The following is a 15,863-nucleotide window of genomic DNA, read 5'->3' on the forward strand; positions in this document are numbered from 1 at the left end:
TTCTACCCTCTGGTCTCTCATGATTTAAATATATTTCTTTGATTACACCCCCCCCCTGCTCTCCCCAAAATGTCAATAAACCTTTGTGGCATATTATTACAATACAACAATACTGGTGTTGACAGTGTTGACACTAATGGCGTTGTTCCAAAACGTGTCAATGTGTGTCGTTGCCTGGGAAACGCACATCCCATCCCATCGCATCCCATAATAGTAGCGGTCGGGGTACGTTTTGAAATCGGCATAGCTGTGGCTGATTCTGCTCACACGCACATGGACACTTCTCATTCTTATTATAGGATAGGATTATAGGATGACAAATTAAAGTTCAACTTGAAATATTTACATTTACATTCTATCATTTAGCTGACGTCTTTGTGAAAATGTAGGATTGGTTCAGTCTTCTTAAATTGTGTGTGTGGTGTTTTTATTATAATAAAAATTATTTGTATTGATCAATTACTAGAAATCTCAGGTGAACCCATTTGAATTCCATGCGACCCCAAAGTTGGGAAACCCTGAACTAATGGAATTCAATATCAGATTATGCTATTCAGATTTACAATGCAATTATTCATGTTCAACAATACAAGTTCAAATGGTGTGATGGTGTTGTTTTGTAAGAAGACTTTTGCTCATCCTTACCCAGTGTTGGGTCCAACAGCAGGGATGTGGCAGGCCCAGTGGAAGCCCCGCCCACAGGCCTGGCAGCTGACTTGGCTTGGGGCAGAACGGCAGGCAGAGCAGACCGTCTGCGGGGGGAAAGGTGACTCTGGTGACGACAGGGGCGCCATGAAATCCATGTCATCAACATGGGACTGCAACACAACGGAGAGCAACACTGGTATCATCGAGGTGGCTTAAAGGAAAACATACAGTATCTATCTATCGTAGGGCTATGCAAATAAAATCGATGCGGTAACATATTACGATATTTTTCCGCAATACTGTATAATTATTTCAGAAAAATAGCGCGAAATGTTGCGGTATTGATGTTTTTGCACAGCTGTGTGTTAAGTGACACATTAAGAATACTTATGCACTTATTTTGTGTTCACTAACACAGTGTGCAACTGTACACATTTGCAAATATCACTCTAATAAATTGGAATGAAGATTTTGAATTAAATAGTTTTGACCCAATTTGTCCACTGAGTTATCAATATAATGTGATGTACATATTATTACACTACATGGGTGGTACACAGCAAGTTCGTAGTTTTTATATGGGGGTAAAACAGTGTCAGATGGATTGTAAATGGACAGATTATGAATCACAAATAGATAGTACAATCTGTAAACACAAAACACGATCCACAAATGAAATGTGAACGGCAAAAATAAAACACAACTCACAAATAGATTTAAAATCCACAAACAAATCCGCAAATGTAAAACATGGTCCACAAATAAATTATAAATCCACAAACAAACACATCATGATCCACAAATAGAATTCAGTGACTTGTATTTCAAAACCAGAATTTCTGTTTGTAGATTGTTTCGCATTCGTTTTCAGAGTTTTGACACTATTGTACCGCTGTTTTATGGTGTTTTTCTTGTATTTTCAAACCACTGTTTCCAGACACACATACAAATCATGTGCAATGCTCAGTGTTCAAATGTCAAATCTGTTTGCACATCAGTGTGTGTGTGTGTGTGTGTGTGTGTGTGTGTGTGTGTGTGTGTGTGTGTGTGTGTGTGTGTGTGTGTGCATCGCTATGCTAGGTCTTCAAGTGTTGAATTGGTGTTTGCACATCACAGCCTGTGTGTGGAATGCATTGCATTTGTCTACAAATAGTTTTGACACTCCTTTACCGCAGGCGAGACAGTTTTTCGATCCACAAATGTAATCAGCCAATCAGGGGGGATCGCTTGCTATGGGATGTCCCGCCTCCTCAATAACCCCTCCAAAATAAGAGTCCAATTCAGGTAGAACATCTTAACGTCAGTCAAGTCAAGTGCCTAGCTAACCAAACCAGGATTATTATTCATGTACTTGTTGGCGTGTGCTTTTACCGTCAGCTAGTCTCGCTTGCCAGACTCCGTTTCGTGCTGTTGGTCAGCTAACTTTAGCTGATGGCATTACCCTTGTTTAGCTAGGTTAGTTAGCGCATTGGTTATCATTAGCATATCAGCAACGACTGCTAACAGCTATATTTGCATTGGGAACGATATGTCTAGTCTAATATGAAGGCAAGTTAACTTCGGTTAACTTCCAGGCATGTATTGTTTGTTTACAGATGTTTGTTGTATACTATTCGATTAGTTTAAAGTAAAAAAAAAAAAAAAGTCTTAAGTTTGTTTTTAACACATTGAGTGCCAAGGACGTCTCTGGACGTCCTAAAAAAATGTAACGAGGAGTGCCAAGGACGTCTGTGGACGTCCTAAAATCATAATTCATATTATTCCATAATTCTGCTGTTTAAGGTCGTACCTAGCCAGTGAGCATGAATCCCTTCAAGGGATCACACGGCGCCACCTTAAACATCGACACGGAAGCTGCGCCACCCACCTCAGATCCTTTACTTTGTGCATGAGACAGCAGGGAAAGACGTGATCAAAGAGGAAACCGATGCATGCTTCAGCCAGAGCCGTATAGATTGCTCTGTCTGCAGCGGAGAGTGGGCTCGGCTGCATCCGCGCTCACAACTGAGCTCTTATGCTTCTATCTATCTCCCACACGATTCCCTGCCAGAAAGCCAGCATCCGAAGCCGAACGGCCAAGCCTTTTCGTTCAGTCGCGTATGGCATTTCCTTGATGCGCGCTGGGATCCGTCCGGGGCAAAAACGGAGTCGAGAAAACAAACTCTGTGCGTGTGGGGAGGAGCCCGCAGCTCAGAGGTGGAGAGAGGGGGGGGGGGGGGGGGAGGGGGCACGCAGGCTGCACAGAAACCACACCACGCCACCACATCAGAAAACACCAGCCAGAGTCAGTGAATGTGCTCGAAATTAGAGTGCAAAAGGTATTCATAAAAGTGACTATATCTTGGAAAGTAAAAAAAAACGACAGAAAGTGCACTTTTTTCAGAGGCTGTCATTTCATAATGGAACTGTCTAGAAACAAAATTTCTTCTTTGGAAGAAGCAGGAGTGTTCAATGTTTCATAAAAGTCCAGCCCTGTCAATATAGCCCTAATAGAAAAAATTCTATAGCTGTTTTCAACTGAATGGAAGTGAATCTGGCACAGGCTGCAGACAATTTTACTGAAGCGCTGTGGCACTCAATGTGTTAAGCTAACGTTGGTTGTGAGTTTTGGGAATGTAAGCAGTGGTGTAGCACAGGCCCGGGGTAGGTTTATAACGCATTGTAATGTTACCCACTTCTAAATCTCCAGTAATAGACGGTTTCTGAATATAGCCTAATAATAATAATACCTGTTTGGGTTTGGGTTGAGCTTGTAACAATGGTTATCCTGTCTTTTAATACTGATTCTGATATTTTGATAGTTGGAGTCTGTTTATGAGGGTGGCGTTGATGCCATGAAGGAGTGAATTACAGTAGTCCAGATGGGAGGAAATGAGGGCATGGATGAGTGTTTCAGCAGTGGGGCGTGAAAGAGGGGCAATATTGTGGAGGTGGTAGAAGGAGGATTTGACGGATGCAGGGCACAAGGGAAAGGGTGGGGTCGAGGATCACGACAAGGTTGCGTGCCTGGGAGGATGGGGAGACAGTGGCACCCTCGATGGTGAAATTGGTGGTGTTGGTTTTGGAGAGGGTGGACTTAGAGCAGATGAGTAAAAAAAATTCGCTGTTGAGTTGTAAGAGGTTTTGTTGCATCCAGACTTTTATAGCAGACAGTTGATGTAGGAGAGGGGTGGGTTGTGGGGGGATGCGGTGCTGAGGTAGATCTGGATGCCGTTGGCATAGCAGTGGGAGTCCAGGTTGAAATGGCAGAGTATCTGACCAAGAGGGAGGATGTAGATGATGAACAGGAGTGGACTGAGTACAGAATCTTGAGGAACACCTTTTGTGACTGTAGATGGGGCAGAGGAGTGGTTGTGGAAGGAAATTAAGTGAGAATGGTTGGAGAGGTAGGATCGGATCCACCTGAGTGTGGTGCCTTCGATACCGAGGTCTCACAGTATCGAAGGCTGCACTCAGGTCGAGGATGATGAAGATGTCGATGGATCTGCTGTTGGCAGAGGTGAGGAGGTCGTTGAAGACTTTGATGGGTGCATTTCTTTATGGAGTGGGTGGAAAACAGATTGGAGGGGTTCAAATAGGTTGTTGGAGTGCAGGTGGTTTTGAAGTTGAGTGGCTAAAAGACATTACAAGTTTTTTGAGAGAAAGGGGAGGTTGGAGATTGGCCAGTAGTGGTTGAGGCAGGATGGATCGAGACCAGGTTTCTTGAGGATCAGAGTAACAGCAGCAGTTTTGAAAGCAGAGGGGGCAGTGCCGTGGGACAGTGAGGAGTGGAAGAGGTTGGTGAGGTAGGAACAGAGGACAGGAAGGCATGTCTTCAGCAGGGGGGTCTGGAGGGGGTCGAGGGAACAGGTTGTTGGTTTGGATGAGTTGATGAGTTTGGAGATGGTGGAGGGGGTGACAGGAGTGGACCGGGAGAGGCAGCGTTGGGGGTAGGGGGAGGGAGGTCAAGAGGGATGGAGAGGAGAGCAGCCGGTGAGCGGCTGCTGGGTCAGACAGAGGAGACAGTGATTGATAAGATAGTGGTGATTTTGTCAGAGAAATTTTGAAGGAAAGAGTTGCATTTTTTGGTTGTGGAGGTGGAGAAGGCGTCAGCATGGGGCTTGAGGAGGCTATTCATGGTGGAAAAGAGGGATTTGGTATTAGAGTCGATGATGGAGGAGACGTCTGCAGAGTGAAGGCATCTTTGCAGGTGGAGAGGTGGAGTTTGTAAGTTTCGTGGTGGACAGAGAGTGATGTTTTCTTGGTGAATCATTCCAGTTGAGTTTCTGGAGCTGGGGTGTGAAGCAGGGTGCAGAGGAATTGAAGGAGACCGTTTTTGTTTCGAGAGGGGCCCAGGGCCTAAAATTCATTTTGCAAACTGAGGGGGATTTCCCCCTTATGTTCTTCAGATAGGCGGGATTTATAGACTTCTACTGTCCGATAACTGATTATAATTTCACATTTTTGTATTAAAACAAATTCTTAACCTGTAGTTTATGCCAAACTTTTTTCAACCAAGGCACCCCTGAAGCTTTCCTCCTTCTCCAAGGCACCCCAACTCTTCGAAGATTAAAAAAAGTGCACAATACACAATGAATTGGTTTGAAAATGTGTGTTTAAAACTGCTAAGTGAGTTACTACAATTGCAATGAGTTCAAATCCATTGAACAAATAATCATATTAATGTAAAACTGAAATAACAAGACTAAACCATGAAACTTCAACACCATTCTATTTAATTATTGAGGAATACAATATTATGAATAGGTAGGTTCTTTTGATTTGGCTGGAAATAATGCCTTTGTCAAAATGAAACAATGCATATAACAAAGAAACCTGAATTACATGGCATGTAAATTTGGCCAAATGTAGTATTGCCCCAATGAGTTTAATAGGATAATAAAAGTAGTAAATTAACTTCCATGCATGGGTAAGAATGCATTAGTTCAGTCAAACTATCATTAAATTACAGCCCTCAAGGACTGCACAATATGGGAGGAGACTCAGAGGGAATTCTTCACACAAATAAAAGGCAAAGGCCTATATTTGATCAATTGTAAATGAAAAATAATAAGCCAATAAAAAATGTAATGCCATTTAATTGAAAATTCATTCATATAAAATAACAGATTTTTTTTTGCTGAAAATAATGCCTCTGTAAAAATGAAATTCTCATTTGAACCCTCATTCTGAGATTATTATTTCACATGTGAACCAAACAGGTAACTCACAACTTGAATAACTTACTGTAACAATAATAATCATGACCATTGCACATGTAATAAACTAAAGTTTAGGCTTTATGAGGCAAAGTTGTGAAACAAGCATATTTTTTTTATCCCCCAAGCAGATCTGGGGCCACCCCCAGACACGTGCCACGGCACCCACTTTGGGAACCTATGGTTTATGCACACCTGGCAGGGATGTAAACTAGTTACCTTCAGGTAACAGTCACCTTTTTCATCCCAGAATAGGGCACTTAAGTGAATGATTTTGTGTTTGCCCTGGTATCTGTCACCTTTTTCACTATCCATGACTTTGCATCCCCGAATAAGAGTCTAAATTACTTTTATCTGCAGACGAAGCAGCCATAGGCTTTCGCTTCTATCAAAGCATTTATTTTTTGTATATCATATTATATCAGAAGTGTTTGTTTTGTCAGTTACATTTGGTTAGGTCAGAGCTATGGAATATTACATCATCCATCTTTGCTCACTTCATCTGCCTTTCTTACTGTCATGTTACTGGATTAATTAAGATTAATTAAATCTTACATTAGTGTTGGGCAACTAGTGATACTTTTATGGAGACAGAGTGTACCATGATTGAAGACGTCAACACCAATGTTGACACTTCAAAGACCAAGAGCAAAAACAGTGGTCTGGTGAAATATTTGAAAGACTTTTGTAATGAAACTACAAATCCATTGTAACCAACCATGTCATGCTAGTTTGTGGGGAAGGGGGATAAATAACGCTACAAAGTTCAGCAAAATTTTGCAGAGGGAAATACTGGCATGGCCATTTTCAAAGGGGTTGCCTGATCTCTCACCTCAAGATATCTGAATGAGAATGGGTTCTATGCGTAGGGTTACGCACCTTGCATGCAATTTCTGTCAGAAAGGTGTCTTTCCTCTTTAAATATGTTTATGCTTTTTTCTTCTGACAATCAACTCTAAATGTACTGTTAAACAGATAAGAGTCGTGTTTTTATTATTTTGAAAATTAATTTTTGATTTCGAATGCAAATGTGTGTGTGTGTGTGTTTATACAACGCGTAGCTGTTGTCTGGTGTATGATGGAATGTCTCTTCCTCGTAGTGAGATGATGTATGGGCTGGAGTAATCTGGGGGCACGGGGTGGGTTTGTGTGAGTGAGGGGTGATCTGGGGTTGTATGGGTGGGTTATGGTTATGTTTTTCTTTGTTTTTTTCAATATTTTATTTTGCCATTTTCAATCTTCAAAACACCAACACATAAAAACAACAACAACTCAATACAGGAAAAGAAAAGAAAGAGAAAAAGAGAAAAAAAAGAAAAAGAAAGAAAAAACAACAACAACATACACAGGGCTATATCTTCCCAAAAGCGCTAATTTAGCGTTTGCGCTCGTTTAATGCCGTGCACAATGCAAATTGGGGGCGGACACAAGCGCATGCCTGTGATAATTGTACTGGGCATTGGCTGCCACAAGCCAAAGGAGGCGTTTCAGCGCTAACATGTGGTGGTAGATGGCATTATGCTATCGTCAGCAGCTCGCAATTACTTTGCGCTAAGAGCTTTGAAAAGGACCTCTTACAAATACCTCTCTGCGCTGGGTTGCGCACCATAATCTCCGTGCAGCGCCAGCGCAGTGCAAGTAAAATCCCTTTTGGATATTTACATTACGCACAGCCTTGGCATGCCACGACATCAAATTATGCTGCTAAAATTGGGTATTAGCAGATAATTCAGTGAGGCAATCAACTATAACTCACTGAGAAACTTGTATCACATTGCAAAGAGGGAAATGAATTGAGAAAACTTGTTGGACAATGGACATAGGCTATTTACCTTCATAACCACCCGGAGGGTCGTTGGCACCACAGACGATCTGTCAATAAGCTCTCTCTGTCCTCACACGAGTGAGTACACTCTATTACGCATGGAGAGAATTACAGCATATTGCCTCGCACAAACAGCCATCGCAAGACGGGAATCTGATTGGTTTTGATTGACGTAATGCCCAGCCTTGCCTGGCCACGCCTGTGAATAATTCTGGTAGTTAAGACCGCCCAAATCCCGTTTGCGCAGGCATTTTGGGGCGCAGATGATTTTGGCACGGCTCGAATTTGCGCTTGCGACACGTGCCGTGAACCTTTCCGCATCCCGGCCGAGAATTGCATCCCCAACATATTTCGGGGCTGTTTTAATTTAGAAATCATGGAGGTCACGTCAGACAATTATATCACTTTTAAACAGTTACATATCTGTATAAATCATTACAAGTATGCTCCTGTGAGGTGGGAATGCTTTTTTTTATGCTAGGCGGGGGAGCAAAACTCGGCAGAACAACAAACTTGGGGGGTGCACTGAGGGTGACCTGGCGGAGTGCAGTGCCCTGTTTCCATGCGATTCGGACGCGAAACACGTTCGATATTTGAACATTTGTCTTCAATTCTGCGCTCCTTCAAGCTCCAGCTGATCTGGGCGTAGGGTCGTTGACAGTAAGTGAGAAAAGTAAACATAGGGTCGTTGAGAGTGAATGGGGGTAAGTGAGAAAAGTAAACATAGGGTCTTTGAGAGTGAATGGGGGGGGGGGGGGTAAAGTAAACATTGATGTAAGTAAATGAGGGGGGCAGCATCCCTCCTCAGGTACCAATTAAAAAATGTCTTGCCGTGGAAAGAGGGCAGCATGAAAGGAGCATAGTAGGAGAACATGTGTTTGTAAGCTGAATAAGCAGCATTAATATTCAAGTCTGTCATGATCTCATGAATAAAATCAAGGGGAAATAATCAGTAGAGCTCAGTGATCTTAGTTAAGTGAGATTTCTAAGAGATTTTAATGTGGCTATAATGGTAGGCTATAATGAGTCACACATTCAGAAGCGCCCACGGGGTGGTGCATGGGGGAACGGGACCTGCACTAGTCCCATATAATGTCAGGTAAGTCAATGCCAAGTTCCCCCTGCCACGCTTCTCTAATCCTCCGTGGTGCAGTTGTTAAACAAACATACACATCTAGAAATGAGATGCTTCAAGCGAGGAGGGCTCAGCAATCGAAAAAAGCATGTTCATTTGGGAGCACTTCAAAGGTCTGAATCTTGGATTGAACATAATTTCTGACTTGCAGGAATCTGAGCCAGTTCGTGTCGGGCAACTTAAACTTCCTCTTCAATAGATCAAAGGATGCAAAATGACCATCTATGTATAGGTCTTTGATGGAAACTAGCCCCTTCTCACTCCAGGCATGGTAGTTTCTGTCTGACCATGGAGACAGAAAAGAGTGATTGAAACAGATTGGCGTATGGACAGAAACATCTGGTAAACTCAAAACACTCCTAATTTCACAACAAAACCTAAATTTTCTAAGGTCCCAGGGTTCTCTAACTTAGCAAATAGCATGGCCGGCAGGGAAGAGTTGCCAATAGAGCTGGCTTCCATCTTCAGCCATAGGGGGGCCCCGGGAGATAAATTGCCAGGAGTGCCCTGAAGCCAAAACATTAGAGCCCTAACATTTGCAGCCCAGTAGTAGTGCCTAAACACTGGTAAGGCCAGCCCTCCTCCAGACTTGGGTTTTTGCAAATTACTTTTCGAAATTATATGGTTCTTATAGTTCCAGATGTAAGACAGAATTACGGAGTCCAGTTTTTTAAAAAAAAGCCGATGTAAGAAAGACGGGGAGGCTTTGACACAGATAGAGGAACCTGGGAAGTGAAACCCATCTTAATTGAGTTTATACGGCCAATCATGGACAGGGGCAGGATTTTCCAGTTTTCTATACATTGTTTAAGTCTTGAAACAAAATCATCAAAGTTCAACATAAATATTAATTAAGGATCTCTGGGTATGGTCAAGCCAAGATATGTGAGGTGGATCTTTGCCAATTTGAATGGGAGATTTTCCAGAAAACCGGGAGTGAAGACATCAGAGAGAGGCATAAAGTCACTCTTTGTCCAGTTAGTTGTGTATCCGGACAGCTTACCGAAGGAGGCGATTCATTCTAGGAGAGTGGGGATCGATTTTTCTGAATTATTTAGGTATAATATTACATTGTCGGCATACAAACTGATACGTGTCTCAACACCTCTGACATCCAGGCCTGCAAGGCTTGGGTGGTTATAGGTATTGTTGTTGATTGTCTGTGTGTTATATGCTACAACATCTATAAATGGTGTATGCTGATGTAGGTATTTTGTGTATTTTTTGTGTGGACGCCAGGAAGAATAGGTGGGCATTCGATTTAACATAAACCATAAATACATTGGAACAGAAAATACTCAGGTTTGCTAATCGCAGAGATTATTTCCTACCTGGTTACCCTCGTCGATCTGTTGGAGGTGAATCTCATCTTTGGCCTCTCCGGGAAGGAGAAGGAAGCGGGGCGGCGGTTGTCCGGGAAGCGGCGTGGATATGGGCAGGCGTTGGAGCAAGACTCTGGGCTGCCACGGATCCCACCCGCGGCCCTGGTGTCCATCTTCAGAGTCGGCTTCAGTCTTCGGTAGTTTGTGTGCTGGATAAGCAGCGGAGGGGCTCCATAAAGAGTTTGTTTCCTGAAGTGCCACTGAGCTGGGCAGACCGATGCTCCAATCTGACTCTGCGTCCCCGGGCGACGGGTTTATGTCTAACGTGATGCCATTAGCTGTGTCGGTTTCACCCAGGTCCTCCTCTGGCGGAGGTTCCAGTTTGATCAACTGAACCTGAGCTGAGCTGAGATACTTCTCCAGAGACTCCAAATCTTCGTAGCACATTAGTTCGGATTCGCGCTTGACTGTCACTGAAGAAGAGTTGGCCTCAGGTGGACATTTAGCATTTATGGCCCCACCCAGGCCAAACCCTACAGACGGAACAGGCTCTTCGGCCGGTTTTCCCTCTGCGAGCGTCCGGTCACTGATGGATACATTTGTGTCATCCCACGCTGAGGATAACTCGGACAGGACGGGGCAGTCGCCTCCACCTGTCATCTCGGTCTCAGATACCGTGGAGGTCGGCTCGTTCTCCCCGGGCTCCGGCTGGCTCGCTGCCGCCGGCGGGTTGCCCGCTTGAGGAGCGCTGCGATCGCAGGCAGAGTCCGCAAGTGCTTTCACAGTTGGAGTCGGGTGCTGATGCTGTGGAGAGGAGGAGCTGAGGCTGAACGTTGGAGGCTGGTCAGCATCAGAGGTGGGATGCTGAGGGGAGGTGGGAGTTTTGTTTCTTCTACCTTTTCTTCCAGTCTCTTCAGATGAGGAAGGGGTGTGGTTTTCAAGAAGATCGGTCAGTAGTGGGTTTTCTTTTGTTACGTCAACAACAGAGGTGGGTGAGGATAAGGTGGAGTTTGTGAGAAGATGGTGGCTCAGTATTGGGTGTCTTTTTTGTAGGTGTTTCCAATGGTGATAAACAGTTCTGTTCGGTAGGCTGTAGATACCTGAGGCTGCGTTCTCGAGCTGGTTGTGTTGCTTCATGGTTCCGACTGGGGTGTAGATAGCCAAGTCAGCATTTTCGAGGTGATGTCGTTTCATGGCAGATGTACTGGACCGCTCCTGGGCTGGCGCAGCGCTGCTTGGCTTTGGCTGAACCGGGACTACTTGTGTCATTTGGTGAGCAGTAACCACAGTAGTCTGACCGTAATTTACTGTCGCAGCACTGGATTGCATATGGGCTTCATTGATAAACTGAAGAGCGATGCTGACTGACGCCGGGCTGACATTTTCTGACTGGACATAGTATTCCTGGTCCACAGAGCTCAGGCTCACACCAGCTGCAGCCGTCTGGCAGCAGTTTGCTGGGAACGTGACAGACGGAGCCTGGCTGCAGGGCATGGGGTGTTGGGGCACAGCTGATGAGCAGGGCCTGAAGCATGCAGGGAACGCTTGCTCCATCACAGTCTGTGCATGAGGGTTTGGGTTAGACTGGCTGTACATTCTGACAGCTGAGGCAGGAGTGGGATGCTGCTGTGTGACCACAGAGGGGTGGGAGGGGCCAGCTGCTGCCATGCAGGACTGGGTGTAACTTGGTAATTGGTCAGAGCCTAATTGCATGCTCGCTGAGGTACAGATAGGCTGGGTCTGGCTTAAAGGGAATGGAGTCAACTGGGTTTGATTTGCCAGAAGCAGGTTTGTCGCTACGTCTGACGACTTCTGAGCAAACTGGTCAACTGGAGTTGGGTAATGAAGTACTGCAGTGGGCGTTGTCACAGGCGGATTTGATTGGTAGAGGCTAGAGCAGGGAGAATGTGCAGGCCACGGCTGATTGGGCGAGGACTGAGGAGATGCAGTAAGATGACCGCCTGGGTCGGGCAGGCCAGTGTCACTGGCAATTCCCGCCTGGGGGAGGAGCCTGGGGGCAGGAGGTGCAGAACAGGTGGAGATATGTGGGCCACTGGAGGAGGTGGAGGGAGGAGTCGCTCCGTTTCCAAGAGGAGCGACGCACGGAGAGTCTTGAGGGTTAGCAGGTGACCGAGAGAATGGGACAGTCGAAACCGAAAGTTCACCTGGAAGCAACAAGGAACAGGTCAACAGCAATCTATAGACATAATAAAAAATTCCTTTAAAAGGGTTCAAATCCTGCAATTGAATTAATATTTGGTAGTTTTGATCAAGACTGAAGCTGATTTAGAAAAAGATTGAACAAAAAAATAATTGGAACTTATATTCTTGGCGCATCTGGGTCAGTTTTTGATGGGTACCTTTTAGGTCCCTAATGGGAAGAATGTATCTGCTTTTTCTACACAGAGGACAATTTTGTCCACACAGTGTTAAAGGTTGAAATTCCAAAATGCCACATATGGCTAAAACATCATCACATGAGCGAAAACGGAACCTTTGAGCATCCCTGCGTGGGGGTGGGCCTAAGAAGGATTGAATTTGCTTGGCCAAGCAAAAAATACTTCAAAGCTATTTAGGAACGGAATTGCTTAGTCTTTTCAACATTTAGAGAAGAAACACCAACTCTTAAACCAGCGGCTGGTGTAGGTACCGGATATGTTCGGCCTGCCAGATATGTTTAGGCTCCACAACTACAGACGACGTCACGACTCAGGCAGACCTGGATGATCTGCAAGCCTCCAAAGCATGCAGCATTGGAAAAATCCAAGTAATCTCTGATAGCCTTGCTGATTACCAAACTACCATGAATAATATGTCTGTAAAAACAGATTATTTGGAAAACCAATCGAGAAGAAATAACCTGCTGATAGAGGAGTGCCCGATTCAAAATCCGAATCCTGGAGTGAGACTGAGATCAAGGCAAAGAAAGTGTTACCTGACCACCTCAAAATAGATTCCAAGCTTATCGAAATTGAAAGGGCTCATCGTACTGGAAGATATGATGATGCTGGTCGTCCCCGATCAATTGTGGTTAAACTACTTCGATACAAAGACAAGCTAGAAATTCTGAAGAGAGCAAAAACCCTCAAAGGCACCAACATCTTTATCAATGAGGACTTCTCTGAAAATGTTCGCATGAAACGAAAGGAACTGTTACCACAACTCAGAGAAGCTTTAAATATGATCAACTACGGTAGTTGTGCATCCTCCCCGTCCTGAATAAATCTCCCCTCATTGGTCTGTATACTGTAGCTATTAAATGTCAAGTCTCTAGTTGTCTAGAGAATACATTCTCATAGGAATTGTTGTGAACCTATCATGTGTGATGTAAATGAGTCTAATTCTACTTCATTAGGAGAGTTGGCCATTAATCCGCATGATCTTAATGACAGTGAGGGAATGATCAACCCAAGAAGAACCTAAGGTCCATGCAATTACTACAACGAAGAAGAGTTTAATTCATTCTACAAGAGTCTACTAGACCAAGGACAAAAAATATTTTTTCATCTTTTCACCTAAACATACGCAGTTTACCAAACAATTATGACCATCTAACCCAATACCGGTCGACATTAAATCATACCTTTTCAGTGCTTGCACTATCAGAAACATGGCTCAATGATGAGTCAGCATCTTTTTATTAAGTACCTCAATATAATGTGGTGCATTCATGTAGAAAAAACAAAAGAGGGGGAGGTGTTTCTATCTTTGTTGACAGCAATTTTCAGTTCATTGAGAGGAAAGACCTCAGTAATAGTTTTGATATCATAGAGGTTGAATCACTTTTCATAGAAATACCAAGCTTTAGCACTTTTGGTGGGAGAAGTCTTGTAATTGGTTGTATTTATCGTCCACCTCATACTGATGTTGGCATATTTAATGATGTTTTGTCTTCTACTGTGGAGTAGATCAATAACAAGGGAAAGGCATGCCTTCTTCTTGGAGACTTCAACATTGATCTTCTTAAAAATGAATCTAATTTATCATCTGAGTTCCTGAATATCCTTTATGCAGCTTATCTTTACCCTCTCATCTGCAAACCAACTAGGATAACCAATACATCTGCAACTAACATATTTACAAATTACTTTGAGCATACAATCAACTCTGGGTTATTGTTGACTGACATTTCTGATCATTTTCCAATATATATATTTTTTTAAACAAAACCAGTCCTCAAGAACATCCTGATCCGAGTATGAATTGTCGTAAGTTTACCAAGAGAAATTAGGCCTCGTTTAAAGGACATGGTGCAGGTTGGAGACCACATTGCATTAATATGTGGAAGGGGTATATAGCAATGGGATTTGGGGGAAAAAAACTTTTTTTCAATCACACATAGCTGCGTTTAGACTAGTTTTTGTAACCAGCAGGGGACACTGGTCCATTTCATGGAACTACCTTTTGTGATGTCACAGCGATGCAAAATAGTCACCTTTAGGTGACAGTCACATTTTTCAGCCCAAAATATGAGGATTTCTGAGTGGTTTTATGTCTGCCCTGGTATCTGTCACCTTTTTTCACTCTCCATGACTTTGCATCCCTGTGTCAGCCCCAGCAGAACATTCTCCTCTTGTGATGTCACTCCTGTTGTTATGTCACACGCCTATTTATAAAATGCCACCTTTTCCTCCATATTTATACCCTGGGGGCCTGTGGGGGGGATGGGGGGATCTTTGTCTTTTTGGAGTGTTTTCACTGTAATCATGAGCCCAAAATGTCAATTCAGATTTTTTTTTTACCTGCACCATGCTCTTTAAAGCCTTGATGGATGAGGTTTCATGGGAAGAGTTGTTTAATCACCATGATGCAGAATTAGCATATCTCACATTCATGAATATACGGGATTCACCCTAACAAGTTTGGTAGCCAAATGCTGCTATGCAATATCCAGCATGCGGTTTTGTCCGTCCCAAGCGCATGACTGTTTACTGACCACTTCCAGCACTCTTCCTCACCTGCCACATTTCTCGTCAGCGCGATGCCCATCTCCTGCACTAGCATTCATAAACTCCCTGAATCGCACCTAGTCTGCATGCACTAGCAGGAGATGGGCATCATTTGTACTAGGGATGTCCAATATTATCGGCCTACCGATATTATCGGCCGATATTAGCATAAAAAATCGATATCGGAAAATATCGGTATCGGTTTTCATGCCGATTTTTTTTTTTTTTTTTTTTTTTTAAATACAGGGGGAGTCTCACTGAGAGCAATGCTCTCTTTTTCAGGAGTGCCCTGTTCACATTCACACACATTCATACCTGGAAGCTGACCAGTACAACCACAGTCTGATCTGTTAGCCACTGAGCAGCTCCACTGGAGCGGTTGGGGTTAAGGGCCTTGCTCAAGGGCACCTCAGTGGTGGTAATGAGGGAGGGGCAAGCACTGCCTTTTCACTTTCCCCACCCAGATTTATCCTGCCGGTCCCGGGGATTGAACCGACAACCTTCTGGTCACAAGCTCGCTTCTCTAACACTTACAACTTTAACACAACATGCATATTATATATTAAACTCTTCAGCTACATTAAGCTACATTATGTAACTTGTTACGTGAAATTTTGGTGGAAAAAAAGCCCGCTTATATCGGTATCGGTTGATATCGGTATCGGAAATTAAGAGTTGGACATTATCGGATATCGGTAAAAAAGCCAATATCGAACATCCCTAATTTGTACACATCAAATGTACACATTTGGTGTGAAACGAGACCCATGGTCAAAGACTTTTTAA

General features: G+C 43.7%; 1 protein-coding gene across 1 annotated transcript in view; it reads right to left on the minus strand.

Annotated features, from left to right (window-relative positions):
- The window catches only part of LOC310788689 (transcription intermediary factor 1-alpha-like), a gene marked incomplete at its 3' end in the record, with an annotated part of 100,428 nt that overhangs the window by 37,583 nt on the left and 46,982 nt on the right, over window positions 1–15,863 (minus strand). Inside the window, exons 10-13 of the mRNA XM_083650230.1 lie at window positions 12,047–12,293; window positions 11,494–11,611; window positions 10,138–10,968; window positions 646–818 (exon numbers count right to left, since the gene is read on the minus strand). Coding sequence (XP_083506356.1) covers window positions 646–818; window positions 10,138–10,968; window positions 11,494–11,611; window positions 12,047–12,293 — 1,369 coding nt within the window. The remainder of the gene's footprint in view (window positions 1–645; window positions 819–10,137; window positions 10,969–11,493; window positions 11,612–12,046; window positions 12,294–15,863) is intronic.

This window comes from Poromitra crassiceps (assembly GCF_964638095.1).
Source record: "Poromitra crassiceps genome assembly, chromosome: 1".
NCBI lineage: Eukaryota > Metazoa > Chordata > Actinopteri > Beryciformes > Melamphaidae > Poromitra > Poromitra crassiceps.